Source organism: Neomonachus schauinslandi, chromosome 4, assembly GCF_002201575.2.
Source record: "Neomonachus schauinslandi chromosome 4, ASM220157v2, whole genome shotgun sequence".
Classification (NCBI taxonomy): Eukaryota; Metazoa; Chordata; class Mammalia; order Carnivora; family Phocidae; genus Neomonachus; species Neomonachus schauinslandi.
The window spans coordinates 33,122,779-33,141,037 of NC_058406.1; the positions used below are offsets into that span (position 1 = coordinate 33,122,779).

The following is an 18,259-nucleotide window of genomic DNA, read 5'->3' on the forward strand; positions in this document are numbered from 1 at the left end:
ACGGGCTTAGGCCAGGGGTGCCTGGGTGGCTCAGTCAGTTAAGTATCTGCCTTTGGCTCAGGTTCCAATCTCAGGGTCCTGATCTCAGGGTCCTGGGATGGAGCCCCGCACTGAGCCCCACACTGGGCTCCCTGCTCGGCAAGGAGTCTGTTTCTCCTTCTCCCTCTGTCCTCCCCCACTTGTGTGTGCACTCGCTCTCTCGCTCTCTCTCTCAGATAAGTAAATAAAATCTTTTAAAAAATGTGCTTAGGCCATTCTGGTTATGGATTCTCCTGACTCGTTCAAGTTTGCAAATAAATGGTAGTTTTTATTTGCTCCAGACATACCCACTGTATTAATCAGGGTCTTGGCAGAAATAAATGGCACACTCAAACTGGGCATCTTGATGAGATTTAAATAAAGGGCATATTTATAAAGATAAGGCAGGATTTAGGAAAACCGTCAAGGAAGAGTGCAGTACCCCAGGGCTAAAAATAGCTGGGAGCTGGTATGACCCCTAGGCACATCAAGGGGTAAGGGGGGATTGTGGTTACTAGATCTGGAGAGTCACTCTAAGAGAGGGCTGCCTGGAGTGACCTTTGGTAGAGAGCCAACCTGTGAGGACATGGCACGGAGGGAGTCAGGCTCAGGCTCACTCTCCCTCCACCCTCTATTCTCCTCTGTATTAGTTTGCCAGCACTGCCGTAATAAAGGACCACAAAGTTGGTGGTTTAAACAACAGAAATGTACTGTCTCACAGTACTGGAGGCTAGAAGTTCAAAGCATCATTAGGGTTGGTTCCTAACCAGGAAGAGGAAGTGTCTGTTCATGCCTCTCGAGACGCTAGCTTCTAGTGGTTCCCTGACAATCTTGGTGTTTCTTGGCTTGTAGAAGCATCACCCCCATCTCTGCCTTTATCTTCACATGGCATTCTCTTCATGTATCTGTGTTCAAGCTTCCCCATTTTATGAGGACACCAGTTTCACTGGATTGAATAACCCAAATGACCTCACCCAAATGACCTCATCTTCACTAATTACATCAGCAGTGATCTTATTTCCAAATAAGGTTCCACTCTGGAGTATTTGGGGCTTAGGAATTCAACATATGAGTTTAGGGGAAGGACAAAATTTAATCCATAGTATCTTCCCATTTATGGAACCCAAACAGAAGCCAAAGCCCAAGGGAATCCATTGTATAGGCCATACAAATCAGCTTCACAAGGCACAGGGCATGGTAGAGATGGACGGAAGAGTAGGTCTGAGTGGGACAAATGGATGACATCCACTATACTCATTTTCCATAATTCCTTCCCCTAGCCATGGTCAAGGCTCTGACTCTAATCCTAGGGCCTCAAGGCTAGGGTTGAGATCCAAGCCACCAAACTTCTCACTTTTACACCCACTCAGCCATCATGTCCTGACTACATTGACTTCCTAGGGTCCATCTCCTCCATCTTCACTGAGCTATTGCTACAGCCTTCTAACTAATATCTTTGCCTCCAGTATCTCTCCTTAAACTCAGCCTGTATGCTGCCACCAGATTGATTTTCCTATTTATCCCACTCCATACCCCTAAATCTTTAGCCTCACTCTTCAGAACTTGATCTCTTCTTTGTCTAGTGTTTTCCTACGTTAGGATTAAAGTGTTAACATAATGCCAAGCACATAGTAAATACTCAATGTTTATTGAGCTATTTTTATTATCATCCCAACTGGGCTGTTCCACCGCCTAGATGTCACCTATATTTTATTCTTTCCATGTCCTTTGCTTTCCTAGACTCAAATCCTTCAGGTGCGAGTTTTTCCATCTAACCAGCTCCTTGGCCTCTAATTATCCTTCTCTAAAACCTTGTTCTCCTTCCCTCCAGCGTAAGAGGAAGTGATCTTTCTTTCCTAGACTGGAAAGCTCCCTGTGTTTTCTATCCCATTTCTTCCTGGGTGAGGTAATCCAAGCACCTTTTCCTGGCTTCTTTCATTTCCCTTGGCTCTTTTGCCTTCACCTTCAAACATGCATCAGCCTCTTGGTATTGGTTCCCTCAAGTTCCCATGCACTGCCCTTTTCTCAATCCCAAATTTCTCACACAAGTATCCCATGCTTGCTGCCTCTACACTCTTCCCATCCCCAGCCTTCTTTTCTACAGTCCCTTCCCCAAGCACGCACTCTTCTGATCCAGCTCTCTCCAAGGTCACTGATGATTTATTTGTCAGTGGCCAAATCTGACCTTTTCTGTCATCAGTCTTCTTGACCATTTTGCATATCTTAGAAGTCCTCCCTCTTCAAGGTCCATGTCAGGATAATCTCCACTGGCTTCTTTCATTTCTTTATTTTAAAATCTATGAATTCCCTGAGGTTGTCCCCATATTTATACTCTATCCTTCTTTTCCTCTACAGTTACCCTTACTCCAGAAGCTTACTGGCCATGTCCTGTGTTCAGACATGTTTTGCTTGGTTCCTCTCTACACAGAAACTCACTGATTCCACAATACCTAGCTGATAAAGTCCAAACTCCTTAGCTTAACATTTAAGGCCTTGACCAGCCTGACTCTAAAAAACCTCTTCTATGTTCTCTGAGGTTCAGGGTCCCCCTGTTGCTAACTCCAGGTCATCCAGGTAACTGGAAATTAAAAAAAAAAAACACATGAATACTTAAAAATCAAAAATAATAACAACATTAAGTTTGGGCTAAGAGCCCTAGATTTTTCTCTGTCATCATCAGAGTTGATCTAAGGTAATGATTGAAAACATGATTTTTCCAGCCTCTCTCTGGGACAGTATAGCATATGGTTACACATGCAGGTATAAGCCAGATAGTTTGGCTCCGCTATTTATTTTTGGCTGTATGCCTTCAGGCAAGCTTCTAACCTTTTTCTGACCCAGTTTCTTTTTCTATAAAAAGGGAATGGAGTATCTGCCTTATGGGATTAAGGATTAAAGTCAATAATGTATGTAAACTGTTTAAACACAGTAGTTAGTAGATGGCCAATAAATGGTTATTATCTTTATTATTGCTGCTTCACCTCTGAGCATATTCACACAATTCATTCAAGTCCTTATTAGAGCACTGGATTGAATGGGAGTCAGACCTGGCTTCCCACCAACTGTGTGGTCTCTGGCAAATCCCTTCCCTGGGCCTTGGCTTTTTCATCTGTAAAATATGGGTATGTTGCCAGGATGGGGAGGATGCACCACACACAGATTAGACTAGTGGATCTACAAAATTCCTGACGCCTCTAAAGCCCCATGGAGATAAGTCACAATGTCTCTCCAAAGGGAGTCCAATCTTATCTCCAGACAGGCAGGTCTGAGTCCTGATCTTTTTTCTTGACCTTAAGGAATTCATCCCTTTTCCAGCCTCATTTTCCCTGTTTGTAAAACAACAACAAAACAATTTTTAAAAACAAACACACGTGGGGCACTTGGGTCACTCAGACGATTAAATGTCTGCCTTCGGCTCGGGTCATGATCCCAGGGTTCTGGGATGGAGCCCCACCTCAGGCTCTTAGCAGGGAGCCTGCTTCTCCCTTGCCTGCTCAGCCTGCCGCTCCCCCTGCTTGTGCTCTTGCTCTCTCTCTGTCAAATAAATAAAATCTTTAAAAAAAAAACAAAACAAAAAACCACACGTGCTACTTCCTTCCTCACAGCATTCCTACAGGCACCAAGCTAACTAGCTCTGGCCTTATTTCTGTGCCTAAGCTTCTCAACTCCTTCCCCACCCCTGCCCACCTGCCGCCTTTCCCTTTTCTGAACGGCTCAAGTGCTTTAGGTCACTCCACCAAGATCTGCATTTCTATATCATCAATACAATCCACGTGCAGTTTTTAAAAAATTTTTTAAATATGTATTTTTGAAGTATAGTGTTATTTTAGTTTCAGGTATACAACATAGTGATTCAACAATTCTATGTATTACTCAATGTTCACCATGATAAGTGTAGTCACCATCTGTCACCATACATTATTACAATATTATTGACTATATTCCCTATGGTGTGCTTTTCATCTGTGACTATTTTATTTTTTTATTTTTAAAAAAAGATTTTATGTATTTACTTAGCACGCGCGCACGCGCGAGCATGAGTGGGGAGTAGGGGCAGAGACAGAGGAAGAGGGAGAAGCAGACTCCCGGCTGAGCAGGGAGCCCGATGCAGGGCTCAATCCCAGGACCCTGACATGACACTTAACCAACTGAGCCACCCAGGCGCCCTCTGTGACTATCTTATAACTAGAAGTTTGTACTTCTTAATCCCCTTCACCTATCTTACCCATCATCCCACCCACCTTGTCTCTCTGGCAACCATCAGTTTGTTCTCTGTATTTGTTTTTTCTGTTTTTTTTTTTCACTTGTTTTTTTGGATTCCACTATAAGTGAAATTACATAGTACTTATCTTTCTTTGACTAGTTTCACTTAGCGTAATACCTTCTAGGTCCATCCATGTTGTTGCAAATGCCAAGATCTCATTCTTTTTTATGAGTAATATTCCGTTGTATGTGTGTTTATATGTATCTTCTTTTTTTTTAAGTTTTTATTTTACTTCCAGTTAGGGAACATACAGTATTATATTGGCTTCAGGTGTACAAAAAAGTGATTCAAAAATTCCACACATCACAACAAATACACTCCTGGCGCACATCACATGCAGTTTTAAGCGTAAAGGGCGGATGAGGGGAAGCTGAGGAATGAATGGAAGCGGCTCGGGAATGCAGCGGCAGCGCAGGCCCCGCCCCCAGGCGCGCCCCGCCCCGCCCCTCTCGCTTTCAGACACCCGTTCTCTGGGGACCGGCCTTCACTCTCTCACTCTTCAAATCACGCTCCATGGCTGGATTATCGTGAGATCTGTGACTTGCACCGGAAGACCCGCCTCCTGTGCCGTAAAAGGCCAATGGGCGAAGGCGACGGTTGCGACGGTTGGGTTTTGAAGGAGCCAATGAGTGCTCGGAGCGGAGAGTTTAAGAAGCGTAGGTAGGCAGTGCTGAAGTCGGTCTGGGATTGGAACCTGCTGGGGGCTGAAGGTGAGAAGCGGTCGGGGGTCCTGGGTCGGGCGGGGCTGCGGCCAGGGTGGCCCTGAGTGAGTGGCCGGCCGTCCCAGATCGAGCACGGTCGCCTTTTCCTCCAGGACTCGGCGGGCACCCTCTCCAAGGACCCCTCCCTCTGCAGACGCTGCCATGGCGCAGTTCGTGTTCGAGAGTGACCTGCACTCGCTGCTGCAGCTGGACGCACCTATCCCCAATGCACCTCCCGCGCGCTGGCAGCGCAAAGCTAAGGAAGCCGCGGGGCCGGCTCCCTCACCCATGCGGGCAGCCAACCGATCCCACAGCGCCGGCAGGACCCCAGGCCGAACTCCCGGTCAGTGGGGTGCGGCGGGACATCGGGGAGGGAGAGAGGACAGCTGAGAGCGGCCTTCATGCCTCTTCCCCCAGGAGCCTGGTCATACTCTCTGGCTTCCCTCTCCCTGCCCCAGGCAAATCCAGCTCCAAGGCTCAGACCACTCCCAGCAAACCTGGAGGTGACCGCTATATCCCCCATCGCAGTGCTTCCCAGATGGAAGTGGCCAGTTTCCTCCTGAGCAAGGAAAACCAGCCTGAAGATAGCCAGACGCCCACCAAGAAGGTATGTGTCCCAGAGGGGCTTAAGCCACAAGGCCCGCCTGTGTAATCTGGATCATGCCATCCTGCCTCACCCTCGCCCTTTGTGCCAGGAACATCAGAAAGCCTGGGCTTTGAACCTGAACGGTTTTGATGTGGAGGAAGCCAAGATCCTTCGGCTCAGTGGAAAACCACAAAATGCCCCGGAGGGTAAGACCCAAAGTTCTTGGTTCTTGGAGGGAGGTGTCAGCCCATCCCTACAGTTGAGAGGAGATGCCTGTCTGCTCTTCCCACCTAAGAGAGGGAAGGAGAGGTGTTCATCTGACCTTTAGGCTAGGGCCACAGGGAAGAGTCCGTTGTCCCAGTGTGTGGACCCACTCCGTTGCCACAGGTTACCAGAACAGACTGAAAGTGCTTTACAGCCAGAAGGCCACGCCTGGCTCCAGCCGGAAGACCTGCCGTTACATTCCTTCCCTGCCAGACCGAATCCTGGACGCCCCTGAAATCCGGAATGACTACTGTGAGTGCAGCCTCCTCTTTGCCCATCGGATGGAGGAAGAGGGCCTGGGGAGCAGGCGAACAAGCTCATGTTCTTCCCTCTCCCTGCTCTGGCAGACCTGAACCTTGTGGACTGGAGCGCTGGGAATGTACTGGCTGTGGCGTTGGACAACAGCGTGTACTTGTGGAGTGCTACCTCTGGGGACATCTTGCAGCTGCTGCAAATGGAGCAGCCTGGGGACTATATATCCTCTGTGGCTTGGATCAAAGAGGGCAACTACCTGGCTGTGGGCACCAGCAGTGCGGAGGTGCAGGTGAGACTTGTCCCTGTGCTCCAGTTCTGCGGCGCCCACACCCAGGGGGCTTGTCGGGCGGGAGGGTGTTCGTGGCAAGTCACAGTCTGATCCTAGTGGCCTTCTCTCTAGCTATGGGATGTGCAGCAGCAGAAGCGGCTTCGAAACATGACCAGTCATTCTGCCCGTGTGAGCTCCCTGTGCTGGAATAGCTACATCGTGTCCAGGTTTGTGGTTTTAGCTGGTCTGTGGTTTTTGCCAGTTGTCCCCAGAGGTACACCTCTGAACTGAAGCAACTCCGTGCTGCTGGCCGAGTTTGGTGGCACTGACACTGAACCTCATTCCCTTCCCTCCTGCAGTGGCTCACGTTCTGGCCACATCCACCACCATGATGTTCGGGTGGCGGAACACCATGTGGCCACACTGAGCGGCCACAGCCAGGAGGTGTGTGGGCTGCGCTGGGCCCCAGATGGACGACATTTGGCCAGCGGTGGCAACGATAACTTGGTCAACGTGTGGCCTAGTGCTCCTGGAGAGGGTGGCTGGGTTCCCCTGCAGACATTCACCCAGCATCAAGGGGCTGTCAAGGTGAGAGTAGGGCTGGGTTGGGGCCTCTGCATACCCTCACCCAGAACCTGGGGACTGTTAAGGGGAGACGGGATGGTAGGATTGGATGGGACGGGATTACCCTGTGACCCCTGTAGCTCCTTGTCTGGCTCTAGTACCTGCTGACCCCACCTTTATCCTACCTAGGCTGTAGCTTGGTGTCCCTGGCAGTCCAATGTCCTGGCAACAGGAGGGGGCACCAGCGACCGACACATTCGAATCTGGAATGTCTGCTCTGGGGCCTGTCTGAGTGCTGTGGATGCTCAATCCCAGGTAGTCTTTTACCTGTTCCAGCCTCTCCCTCCCGGAAGTATTCTTACTCTGTATAGTCTTCCTTGGGCAACTGTCCCCTCCAGTGGCTTCACCAACTCTCTGCCCTGATGATTTCCAAAATTCTAACTCAGCTCTCGTTCAAGAGGTCCAGACCACACTAATGTCTGTGGCTCAACTCTAACCTCATCCCCTATAGGCGGCAACACCCTAATATGTCCTAAATTACATTTGTCACTTCTTGTCTCCCTGAAATGTGTTCTTTCTCCTCTTATATTGTTTGAGTGGGATAGAACTTTATTCAGAAATCTGCCAGACTTCCTAGAATCTTTCATCCTCCTCAGCTAGTCCCCAAAACACATCATTTTTACCTCAGTATCATTGACATGTGTCCCCTCCCCTTACGGCCATGCTTCTTCTCAGTGGAGGCCCATTGCCCTGGTCCCTCAGCATTCTTATCTCCTCCAATCTGTCCTCTGCACTGGATCTGGGTTGTCTTTTACTGTCCTAAAACCCTGCAGTAGCTCCCTGGCACCTACAGCACTCAATCCACATTGAGTAGAATGACATTTGAGGCCCTTGCTGGGGGGTCTCCCTGCACCTACTCCAGCTTTCCCTCCTTCCACCCTCATCTCCCCCATGCAGTCTTCATTCTATTCTAAACTTGGGCTCTGGAGCCAGAGTTCAAATTCTGGCTTTGCCACCTATTAAATTTGCATGTGATCTTAGGCAACTTGCTGAAATTCCTTCTGCTTGATTCCTTACCTGTTAAAATGGATAATAATTCTCTCAAAAAGCTTTTATAAGAACTGTGATGATTCAAGTCTGAGTCTGGCACCTGGCAGGGTGCCTAACACTCAAATGGACTTAGTTCTCATTTGAGTAGTGTTGGCTCTATGTTGTGCCCACATCCCAACCCCTCTCCACAGGTGTGCTCCATCCTCTGGTCTCCCCACTACAAGGAGCTCATCTCAGGCCATGGCTTTGCCCAGAACCAGTTGGTTATTTGGAAGTACCCAACCATGGCCAAGGTGGCTGAGCTTAAAGGTAGGTGCTTACCAGGTATTTACCCCAAAGATAGAAATGTAGTGATCCAAAGGGGCACCTGCACCCCAATGTTTATAGCAGCAATGTCCACAATAGCCAACCTATGGAAAGAGCCCACATGTCCATTAACAGATGAATGGGGTAAAGAAGATGTGGTATATATACAATGGAATACTACTCACCCATCAAAAAAAATGAAACCTTGCCATTTGCAATGACGTGGATGGAACTAGAGGGTATTATGCTAAGTGAAATAAGTCAATCAGAGAAAGACAATTATATGATCTCACTCATGTGGAATTTAAGAAACAAAACAGGATCACAGGGGAAGAGAGGAAAAAATAAAACAAGACGAAACCAGAGAGGGAGACAAACCATAGAGACTCTTAATCACAGGAAACAAACTGGAGGGTTGCTGGAGGGGAGGGAGGTGGGGGGATGGGGTAACTGGGTGATAAGCATTAAGGAGGGCATGTGATGTAATGAGCACTGGGTGTTATATGCAACTGATGAATCTAAACTCTACCTCTGAAACTGAAAAAAAAAGGAAAACCCATGAGGGGAACAGGTTTGAAATGAATGGTGATGAGTTTCCTTTTGAACACGTGAAGTTTGAACTGCCTCTGAGATACTAAGCTGGGACGTCAGTCAAGCAGTCTTAGAGAAGACTGATGAGCCACTGACCTCTACCTCTGAAACTAATACACTATATGTTAATTAATTGAATTTAAATTTAAAAAATGGTTCAACATTTAAAAAAGGTAGGTGCTAAGTGATCAAAGCCAGACACAAAAGGCAGGCCACATACTGTATATGACTGTTTACATGAAGTGTCCAAAAGAGGGAAATGCAAAGAGATAAAATAGATTGATGGTTGCTAGGGGCTGGGGGGAGAAGGTGATGAGGAGAGACTTTCTTTATGGAGCGATGAAATGTTCTGGAATTATTGTTGTGATGGTTGCACAACTTTGTGAATATACTAAAAACCAATGAATTATATATTTTAAAAGGATGAATTCTATTATCTCAGAAGTGTTATAAAAAACAAAAAAGGTAGGTGGCCCTCAATATTGGGAGGCTGGAGGTGTGTCTGCATTCATATGCACTGCTCTCCCTCCTCACGCCTCAGGTCACACTGCCCGGGTCCTAAGTCTGACCATGAGCCCAGATGGGGCCACCGTGGCCTCAGCAGCAGCAGATGAGACCCTGCGGCTATGGCGCTGCTTTGAGCTGGACCCTGCGCGGCGGCGGGAGCGGGAGAAGGCCAGCGCAGCCAAGAGCAGCCTCATCCACCAAGGCATCCGTTAAGGACCAACTCATCACCTCAGTTGTTTTCAGGGTTTTTTTATTTTTCTAATAAAGTCATGTCTCCCTCTCTTCTTGCATGACCTCTGTCCCAGCAGCCTTACCAGAGGCTCCTCTCTACTGTCCTCAGCCAGAACCATCCCTCCTGTTTGCAGGCAGGGCTAGCACTTCTTCCATTCACACATGTAACACACAGCCTTGGTGGTTTCCTCTGTCACTTTTAATGAAGACCTAAGTGAGTGAGCAGCCTCCACAGGCTGTATTCCCAGGACCCCCCCCCCCCACCCTGACCTTTGGCCAAGAAGCTTCTGCTTCAGTGTGGGGTAGAGAAGGAGGGATCATAGGTCCGCAGTGACAGATTATTGCTGACCTCCAGTGTGAGGAAAAAGGCCACAAGACCCTGGTGGGGGCCAGTCCTGAGTGCTCCTCTCCCAAGTTTAAGGCAGGGAGGGGGAAATAAGTGTCCAGCCCTTTCAGCCCCCAGCTCTGGAGTGGCAGAGGGCAATGAGGCCATGTCCTTGGAGCTGGCCAGGAGAAGTGGGTGAGGAACGGAAGCTGTGGTCCCTGTGTACCAGCTGTGGGGAGGGGAGGGCCGATCCCCTGCTCAGTCCTGACCACTTAAGCCCTGGTCACAGGTCACCGGTGTAGGTGGGGAGAAGTCAGATGCTGCCCAAGGCGCAGTCCTGAGGCACTTAGGTGGGCACCTAGCTAGGCCACATTTCTCATTTGGCCTTGACTTTGGCGGTACCTGGAGCTCCATTTTGCTGAAGTACACGGGGCAGCCGCTTGCCTTTGGTGTAAGAGTGATACCAGAAATTGGAGAAAAGCATGAAGAAGATGGTGCCGTACATCCAGATGAGGTGGATGATGAGTGGGTACTGGTAGTTACAGCTAGACATGAAGTAGTATTGAGAGATGTGCAGCGAGACCAGGACGAACTGGATCTAGAATAGAAAAAGGCAAGGGTCAGAGGAACAGTGAGAGGCGGTAGAGAAAGACTGCATGTTGAATGCGGAGGCATGGGGTCAAAGGTGACGCAGGTTGAATAAAGGTAGGATCCAGACCAGGAAGGAAGGTTGGGGGGATGGTTATGGGCCAGGCCCCTCACCAGCTGGATGGCTGTCATGTGCTTTTTCCACCACAGGTAGGGCTGAGCCACCGGGCCGAGGGCGGACAGCCCATAGTACAAGTACATGACGACATGCACAGAAGAGTTGATCATGGCGTGGAAAGAGCCCATTCCTCCTGTCAGGGGACAATGAACCAGGTCAGGAAGAGTCGAGCTGCTGGTCCTCAGTGCCTGCCCCTCTTCCCCCCAGTGGCCTTCACCACTCACCCGGGGCAATTTTTACCCCCCACCACCAGCTCCAGGGAAGCACCGAGTGGTGGAAGACATGTAGGAAGGTCACCTGTCCATCTTTTTTCCGGAGAATGAAGATCACCTGAGAAGAGTGGGGGAAATGGGTTTCAGAGCCAGGGCCTCTCTTTCTCCCCCCGGGTCCTCAGAAATCTCCTATAACCACTCACCGTGTCCATCAGCTCGATGAACTTGGAGAAGAGGAAGAGCCAGGCCACTCGAACCATCTGCAAGAAGCCAGGCAGACTTAGGACCCCCATTCTACTCCCAAAAACTTCCCTGAACTGGCCCATAAGCCCAGGGCACAGCCAAACTGCTATCCCCAAGGTGCTTATAACCTAGCTGCCCGCCCACCCCCCCCCCCCCCCCCCCCCCCCCCCCGCCCCCCCCTACCCCTAGTGCCTCTGGACTGTTGGAATAGTCCACAGGATCACAGCGCCAGGTGTAGGTACTCAACCAGCCAGACATCAAGAACTAGGAAGGGGTGTGGATTAGACCACCAGGGATCCACCCTGCCCAATCCCTCCTGCTATCTAGCTGAAGAAATGGATCTGAGCCTCTCTGGAAAGGAGATGCCATGCTCTGACCCCAAGGCCTGCCCCTTATCCTGCCAGCAGGATTTAAAACCTAGGTATCCCAGAGGCCCACCTCATAGACAATGTAGAGGGAGAGCGCCACCAGTGAGAAGTTGTAGACAATCATGAAGCCCCGGAGCTGGAAGGGCTTCCGATTGGCCATGATGCGAGGCCCAAGTGAGAGAACGAAGTATATGTAGGTCAGGAGGATGGAGGTCATTAGCAGGGGGGACCCCATCAGAGGGTAGCCCTGGATCCGAGGATCTGTGGATAAGGGTCAAGGAGTCAGAAAGAGTCACAGGGTCCAAAGGGTCCCCACCAGGTGTACAGGCATGGGGTCGGGTCACAGAGGGTCAAGGGGTTCGCAGGGACTCTCCAGTAAGAGACAGCCCTAGATCCAGGGATCCTGGGGCAGGAGGGAGGACAGCATCTTACCTGCATACTTCATCATCTCCTGGTACAAGTTCACAACCGCCTCCATCCTGGCTAAAGATTCTGGGGAGGGATGGGGGGTGGGTGTCAGGGCCAGCTGTGCCCCCATTCCACCCCTGACCCACAGACAGGACACAGACCAGATGAGACAACTCCCGACACCTCCTTGCAGAAAGGACAGAGGAGGGAGGGGAAGGAATTGCCGGGACCGGAGGTAGGAGGCATGGCTTCCCGTGCAGCCTGCCTGCCTGCTGGGAAGAGCTGTGCCGCCCGCCTCTCCACACCTCACTCGCCTCGCTCACTCCCTGCTCCGCCACCGAGATTCTTACCACCCACCCTCACCTCCCCTCTTCCTCCACAGGGGAACTCTCCATTTCCGGTCTCTCTCCGGAGAATCTTACCTCTCCTCTCCAGAATGACTGCCTCTCCCTTCCCCACCAGTCTCCCACCTCTCCAGCGGGAGATGGTCCTTTTTCTCCCCAGGGATCCTCCCCTTCAACCACTCCGATCCACCTTCGGGATGCTCGCCCCCACAACCCCCCCACCCCTGCCCCTTTCTCCTCTCCTCTGCCCTCCCGGGCTCTCACCTCCAGAGACTCTCTCCACTCCCCGCTCCCCTCCTCTCCGGCACTCCCCTCCTTCCCTTCCGCTCCCAATCCTGGCTCTAGGAGACTCCTGCCCCGGCGGCTCCACCTGTCCGACTAGATCTGGAAGCGCCCCGCCCTCCACCCCCTGCATTGCGACATGGGGTGGAGGGTGGGTCCAGGCCACAGGTCAGGGCCTGGAGGAGCAAGACCCACCAGGATTGAGAAAGCCAAGAGTAAAGTATGGGACTCACCGCCCACCCACCCTGGATAGCCTGATGAGCTAAGGCTCTAGCTTAGTTTTGAGCCAGAAACCTCGCAGGGCTCCAGCCCAGGCCTAGCCTTGGCCCAAAGAGAATTGTTGAAAACCCACACCCAGCATCCTCTCCTAAGCTAGCCACAAATTCTCAGTTTGTCCTGCTTCAGAATGGGTACAATCACCCTTCTCTCCCTGGGAGGGGCAGCGAGGCCAGTGGCATGTGAGGAGGTGGGTGAGTGGGGGAGGTCTCAGGAATCTTCCCCTCCCTTAGGGAGGGTCCTAATGAGCCAGGCCCTCTCCCCCTCAGAACCTGAAGGAATGTCGGGGGAGGGCGCACTTGGACACAAAAGCCTCAGCCCAGACCCAGGAGAGCCTGGGATGCCAAGGCTGTCCCAGAGAGGCAAGGCATTTCCCCAACCGGCCAGGGTAGCAGATGCTCTGCGAGCTGCCTGCATTCTAGTCTGCCAGGTCCCCTCTGTCCAGGGAACAAGCCGTGCAGGCACTAAGTGAAGAATATCCACCTTCTGACATCTCCGCGAGGCCATCCGCGTGCCCCTCACACACTCTGCTGGGCACACGTCCCACAGATGCTCTCACAGCCTCCATGGGGACCCCCAACTGCCCCCACCATGGTCAGGCCCCAAGTCCTCCCTCTCGCACAGCTCTCCCCGGCACCAATGACAGGCCGACCCAGGGCTGGCACACCTATGTACACGCAGGGCCCACACACCTCCTGCTGGCATTCACCACCCCCTCTGACACACCACCCAAACAGCCTCCATGGACTCTGACATGCAGAGTTTCTGATACTCAGACCCACTCCTAACTCCATTCACACTGGCAACACACCCAAAACACTCACACGGCCGCCTTCCCTGGTCCTGCACTACCACGTTCAAATGCTCATGCTCACACCCCCAGGCCCACACACAGCTTTACTCACACGTACGTGAGTCACAGATAAATGTGGTCACAGACATAAACTCAGACACCCCACTTAGAGATGAATGAACATAAAGTCACCCTCACCACATGCAGACACACCTGCCTTCGGTCTTGCACACAGATCTCTTTCATGGACGACAATCATCATTCATTCATTCACAATCAGATCTCGTTGGCTGCCTCTTCTGTGGCGGGGCCTACTGACAGAGGCCTGTGCTCACACACAGTTCCTCCCTGACCCATGTGAGCCTGCCAGCTGGTTATCTCTCCCGCTCTCGCAACCACCACCTCAAGTTCACCCCCCGCCCCCCAACAAACACTCATGCCCCCTGGAGGTCAGCAGTGGCTCCAGGCTCTGGAAAGGACCTCTCCCCCTGCTTGAGGAGCACTGGGTGTGTCCCTGGTAGGGGAACTCAGGCGGGTGCTTCCTTCCTTTAAGATGGATGGAAGGGAAAAGAAGACAGGCAAAGGAGGGGGGGAGGGGAAGGGAAAAGAGAAGAACTGGGAGCAAAGGAGAGGGAGAGGAAGAGCCTAGAGGGACAAGACCAGGAGGTGGTGGAAGAAAGCCTAGGTTTAAGCAAATAGGGGCCGGGATCGGAGGGAGGCTGCCAGCCAGGCCCGGCCCCAGAGAGCTGGGACCTCCCACCCACGGTCCCAGGAACAGCCTCGCCCACAGGCTGGGCAGGGCAGGGCAGGGCAGGGCCAAGCGGGCAGGGTGCCCGGGCACGTGGACAGCCCGCCCGTGGAAGGTCCAGACTCACCAGTGGGGGGCCAGGCGGGCAGCAGTGAAGGGCTCAGAGGGAGCAGGGCCAGAGAGAAGTCCCCAGGGCCAGCCTGCCTGCCACTTCCTCATCTGCTGGGCCGACTTTCTGTCACCAGAGGGGGACGGGGCGGGCCGGGCGGGGGGCGCCTGCTGATTGGCCCCGACTCGGCTCGGCCCGAGGGGCGGGCGCAGGGGCGGGCCGCCAGATTCCGGGGCAGGAAGCACGCCCAGCCAGGACTCCCCACCCCTTCCCTCGGCAACGCGCCGCCGGCTCGGTCGGGTCGCCCTGGGCCGGCCCTAGCTCGCCGGAGGTGCACCTGGCTTCTTCCTGACACTCAGCCTCATTCTGGGACCTCCAGTGACTGTCCACCAACGCGACCAACACATCTTCTGTCCGTCGCAGGCCTACCCAGCTTGGGACCCTGCGGAAAGTTCCAGGCCTCAGCAGCCCTTTCCTCCAGAGCTCTCTCTCCAGGGGGTGGTGGGAGGGTTGGGCGGGAGGCAGCACGTGTGTGCTAAGAGCTAACCAGGGGTAGCAGAGAGGTCTCAGCCGGAGGGAGCAGCTGGGCAAGGAAGCCTTCTCGAACAGCCCATAAACTTGGCTGAGCCCTAGCATTAGGAACTGCTAAGAGGACTTCACAGTGGGAGAATACAAGTGGCCTGGGGCAGGAACAGTGAATCACTGGCTAAACTGGCCTTGAAGGTATTGAAAGGAAAAGAAAGGGAAGTGAGGCCAACTATGGCTAAATCTAGTAGGACGTGAAGGCCAACCCGGGCAGTTTGGTTTTATTCTGGAAGCAGCACAGAAAGAGTCAAGATTCCCGAGGCTACAGTCAGGCTTGTATGATCACATACTTACTGAGCTCCTACCATGTGCAATAGTGTGGTAAGTGCTAGTGACAACAGGGGTGAAGGAGGCAGATGCTGCTGTCCCGGCCCGGGGTTTACGGGCTAGCAGAGTCACGTCACTCTGGCAGCCAGGGCAATGAGCTTATTGAGGCAGACCAGGTGAGAGCTAACAGCCTGACCTAAGAAGCTTTGGAAACTGATGGGATGTGAGTGACAGACACTGGAGATGTCCCCAAGACAGGTGAACTGACTCTCTATACTTAGCTGTCTATCCAGCTTCCTGCACTCCCCTCCCAGCTCCACACACTCACCCACTAGACTGAACTGGGGTGAGGACTAAGTTTGAGCGGCTCCTGGAGCGGTGCTTTGCATCTCGTGACCCAGTAACTGCTTGTCGGGTCGGACGGTGTAAATGTGGACAGAAGGGAATTCAGAAGAGACCGTGGTTTGGGAGAAATAATATGCTCATAAATGGTGGGATGCCGTGTAGTTTAGTCTTAGAGGTAAGAGGTCAGAGCCAAACTAGATCTATGATCCAGCCTGTGAGCAGCTACCCTTGAAAGGAAAGAGAATTCAAAAGGCTCAAATTTCTTAGCGTTATAACATTAAGGCCTCCCTGATCTGGCCCTCAGCCTCCCATTCTACCTGTGTTACTCTCCTGTGCTAGGCTTTAACTGCTCCCCAAGGATGTCTGCGTCTTTCACACACTCCCACCCCTCCAAGCCTTGTCCCCTGGCTCAATACAAGGAACACACAGCTCTCCCAGGTAGTAATCCCCTCCTCCGCGCACTGCTCCCCCAATCCTACAGCAGTCCTACAGTGACGCAATTGTCTGCAACCTCCCCCACTCGAAGTTCCTCTCAGCCAGAGGCACGTGGTAGTCGGCTCCGTATCTCTTGCAGCTGGGCCCACTGGCTGGCTCATTTGATCCTTCAGAATGTTTGTGGAGTGAATATTAGAATAAATGAGACTGTGAGAAAGGCAAGAGAGGTCGAAGGACCCAGAGTCAGGCGGGGAGGACGGTGAGGATTCAGAAGGCTTTCTACTTCCCTGGGGGTGGCAGTCTCCCTTGAGTCAGTAGATATTTGTTGAAAGCCTAATGTGTTCCAGGTATACTTTGGTGGCTTTGGGGTCACCCCTGACTCCGCAGGCCTGAGTTTAAATCTTCCAGTGAGTACCTGCGTGACCTTCGGCAAACTGCCGAACCTCTATACAATGGCAACTGCAGTGCCTCCCCCATCCTCGCGAAGCGTGAAGGAGCTGGGCCACGTGCAGCGCTTAGCCCTGCTTCTGGGCTCAACATTTCAGACAGGGTGCGGAGCAACCCATACGTCAAGAACATACCACTGCCGAAAACCAATATGTCAGTCTTGTGTGTGGACTCATGAGCACTGGTTCGACAGATGCTTCCTCAGCGCTTACTGTATGCACACGCTGCTCGGAGAGCTCTACTGAGAGGTTGTGCATTCGAACAAAGCAGACGACCAGAGAGGATGTGCAGTCACCGAGGTGAAAGGCAGGGAACTTCAGCTACCCATTTATTCACCTGGGCCCCAGTGGTAAATGAGCACAGCATGCCGTCAGTCAACGCTGACGGACTACATGAGTGAACATGCACCAAGACTCACTTCGCTCAGTTCCTGTCCTAGTCCTGGGCAGAAGCATCTCTGATAAGAGATCACCTGGCCCCACATCCTACCAAATGGCGTCTCCACAGCCCTGGGTTTCCTGCAAAACACTCCAAATCTAGAGGAGGAAACCAATCATAGTTAGCATGCGGCGAGTGTTCCCACAGAGATAATGGCTTATGAAAGCACTGAGGAGGGGCACCCTACCCCAGGGTGGGGGTGAGTTCTTGAAAGCTTCACAGAAAGGACACTAAGCTGAATGTTGAAGGGCACTTTCTAGAAAGCAGGGAAACGCATTCCAGGCAGAGGGAAGCATGGGTGTGAAGGCACAAAAGCAAGAGATGTGGCGGGTTTGGGGAGCTCTAGGTAGTTCGGTGTGGCTCCAGCTCAGAGGGCAGAGAGGTCAGGGCGGGAAACACAGGCAGGAATCAGTTTATACAGAGCCCTGAATGCCATGGTAAGTGTGGATTTTGTTGTTTATGTTTTTCAGCCCTGGCTGCACACAATCACCTGGGGAGCTTTTAAAATATCAATGTCTGGCTCTTACCTTCAGATTGATTCTAATGGCTGTTTTTGACGGGAAGAGGCTTGAGCATGTTTATGTGCGGTGTGGAAGGAGACAATGGGTTCCAGCATACACACGGAGGGATTAGCCTTTGGCTAAGGAGAACACCTCACAGACTGACATGTACGGAAAAGAAGGGTAAATTTGTCAGGGGACTGGGAGAGGAGGTCATTTGGGGCCTGCAGAGAAGCCAGGTGGAAGGGGCAGGCTGATAAACTGGAGAAACTGAAGGGGTCCAGGAACTCACAGGCTCGATAAGTATGAAAGCCAGGTGTTGGAGAGGGGGGTGCAGGGGAAGGAGCCCCAGTCCAACAGCTAAAATTCCACCTCCTTCATGGATCCTTCCTGACTAACTGGAAGTGAGGTGACTCCCCCCGGGGTCCCACCCTGACTCACTGCTCACTGACTGCTCTCTTAGGGGCCCTTCTCCATGCTCATTCCCCAGAAGATAAACCACTGATTATTTTCTGCAAGGGTTCAGTCTGAAAACCACCATCCATGTGAACGCAAACAACTCCGTTCCCATGATTATCTGAGGCTTTACATGTTTCAGCAGAAATATTAAAAGGAACTGGGATCAAAGAAGCAGGAATAGCAATGAGAAACAAATGGAAAAAGGCATGCCTGTGTGTGTACGAGCAGGTGGGCGAACAGGTGGAGCAGTGGAGGGGACAGAGCATGGGAGATGTGGGGAGTCGGCTAAAAATGATAGGAACTG

The 18,259-nt window shown here is 52.0% G+C and overlaps 2 protein-coding genes across 4 annotated transcripts; one reads left to right on the plus strand and one right to left on the minus strand.

Annotated features, from left to right (window-relative positions):
• The first annotated feature begins 4,949 nt into the window (after nucleotides 1-4,949).
• CDC20 (cell division cycle 20) lies at nucleotides 4,950-9,701 on the plus strand. Its single transcript, XM_021683803.1, has 11 exons — nucleotides 4,950-4,992; nucleotides 5,097-5,326; nucleotides 5,442-5,590; nucleotides 5,679-5,775; nucleotides 5,957-6,085; nucleotides 6,181-6,377; nucleotides 6,489-6,583; nucleotides 6,716-6,944; nucleotides 7,110-7,235; nucleotides 8,162-8,279; nucleotides 9,409-9,701. Exons 2-11 carry the CDS (start codon nucleotides 5,146-5,148, stop codon nucleotides 9,585-9,587), a joined length of 1,500 nt encoding a protein of 499 aa, XP_021539478.1. The 5' UTR covers nucleotides 4,950-4,992; nucleotides 5,097-5,145; the 3' UTR covers nucleotides 9,588-9,701.
• Nucleotides 9,702-9,782: 81 nt separating this feature from the next.
• Nucleotides 9,783-14,590, minus strand: ELOVL1 (ELOVL fatty acid elongase 1). Of its 3 annotated transcripts, none has more exons than XM_021683805.2 (8): nucleotides 14,498-14,590; nucleotides 11,952-12,011; nucleotides 11,590-11,780; nucleotides 11,335-11,415; nucleotides 11,112-11,168; nucleotides 10,921-11,026; nucleotides 10,693-10,829; nucleotides 9,783-10,528 (listed from the first exon to the last, which is right to left on the minus strand). In XM_021683805.2, exons 2-8 carry the CDS (start codon nucleotides 11,995-11,997, stop codon nucleotides 10,307-10,309), a joined length of 840 nt encoding a protein of 279 aa, XP_021539480.2. In that variant the 5' UTR covers nucleotides 11,998-12,011; nucleotides 14,498-14,590; the 3' UTR covers nucleotides 9,783-10,306. The 3 variants fall into 3 exon arrangements, with proteins under 3 accessions (XP_021539480.2, XP_021539479.2, XP_021539481.2); XM_021683804.2 differs by lacking the exon at nucleotides 14,498-14,590 and adding an exon at nucleotides 12,536-12,576; XM_021683806.2 differs by lacking the exon at nucleotides 14,498-14,590 and adding an exon at nucleotides 12,350-12,450.
• Between the last annotated feature and the right edge of the window lie 3,669 nt (nucleotides 14,591-18,259).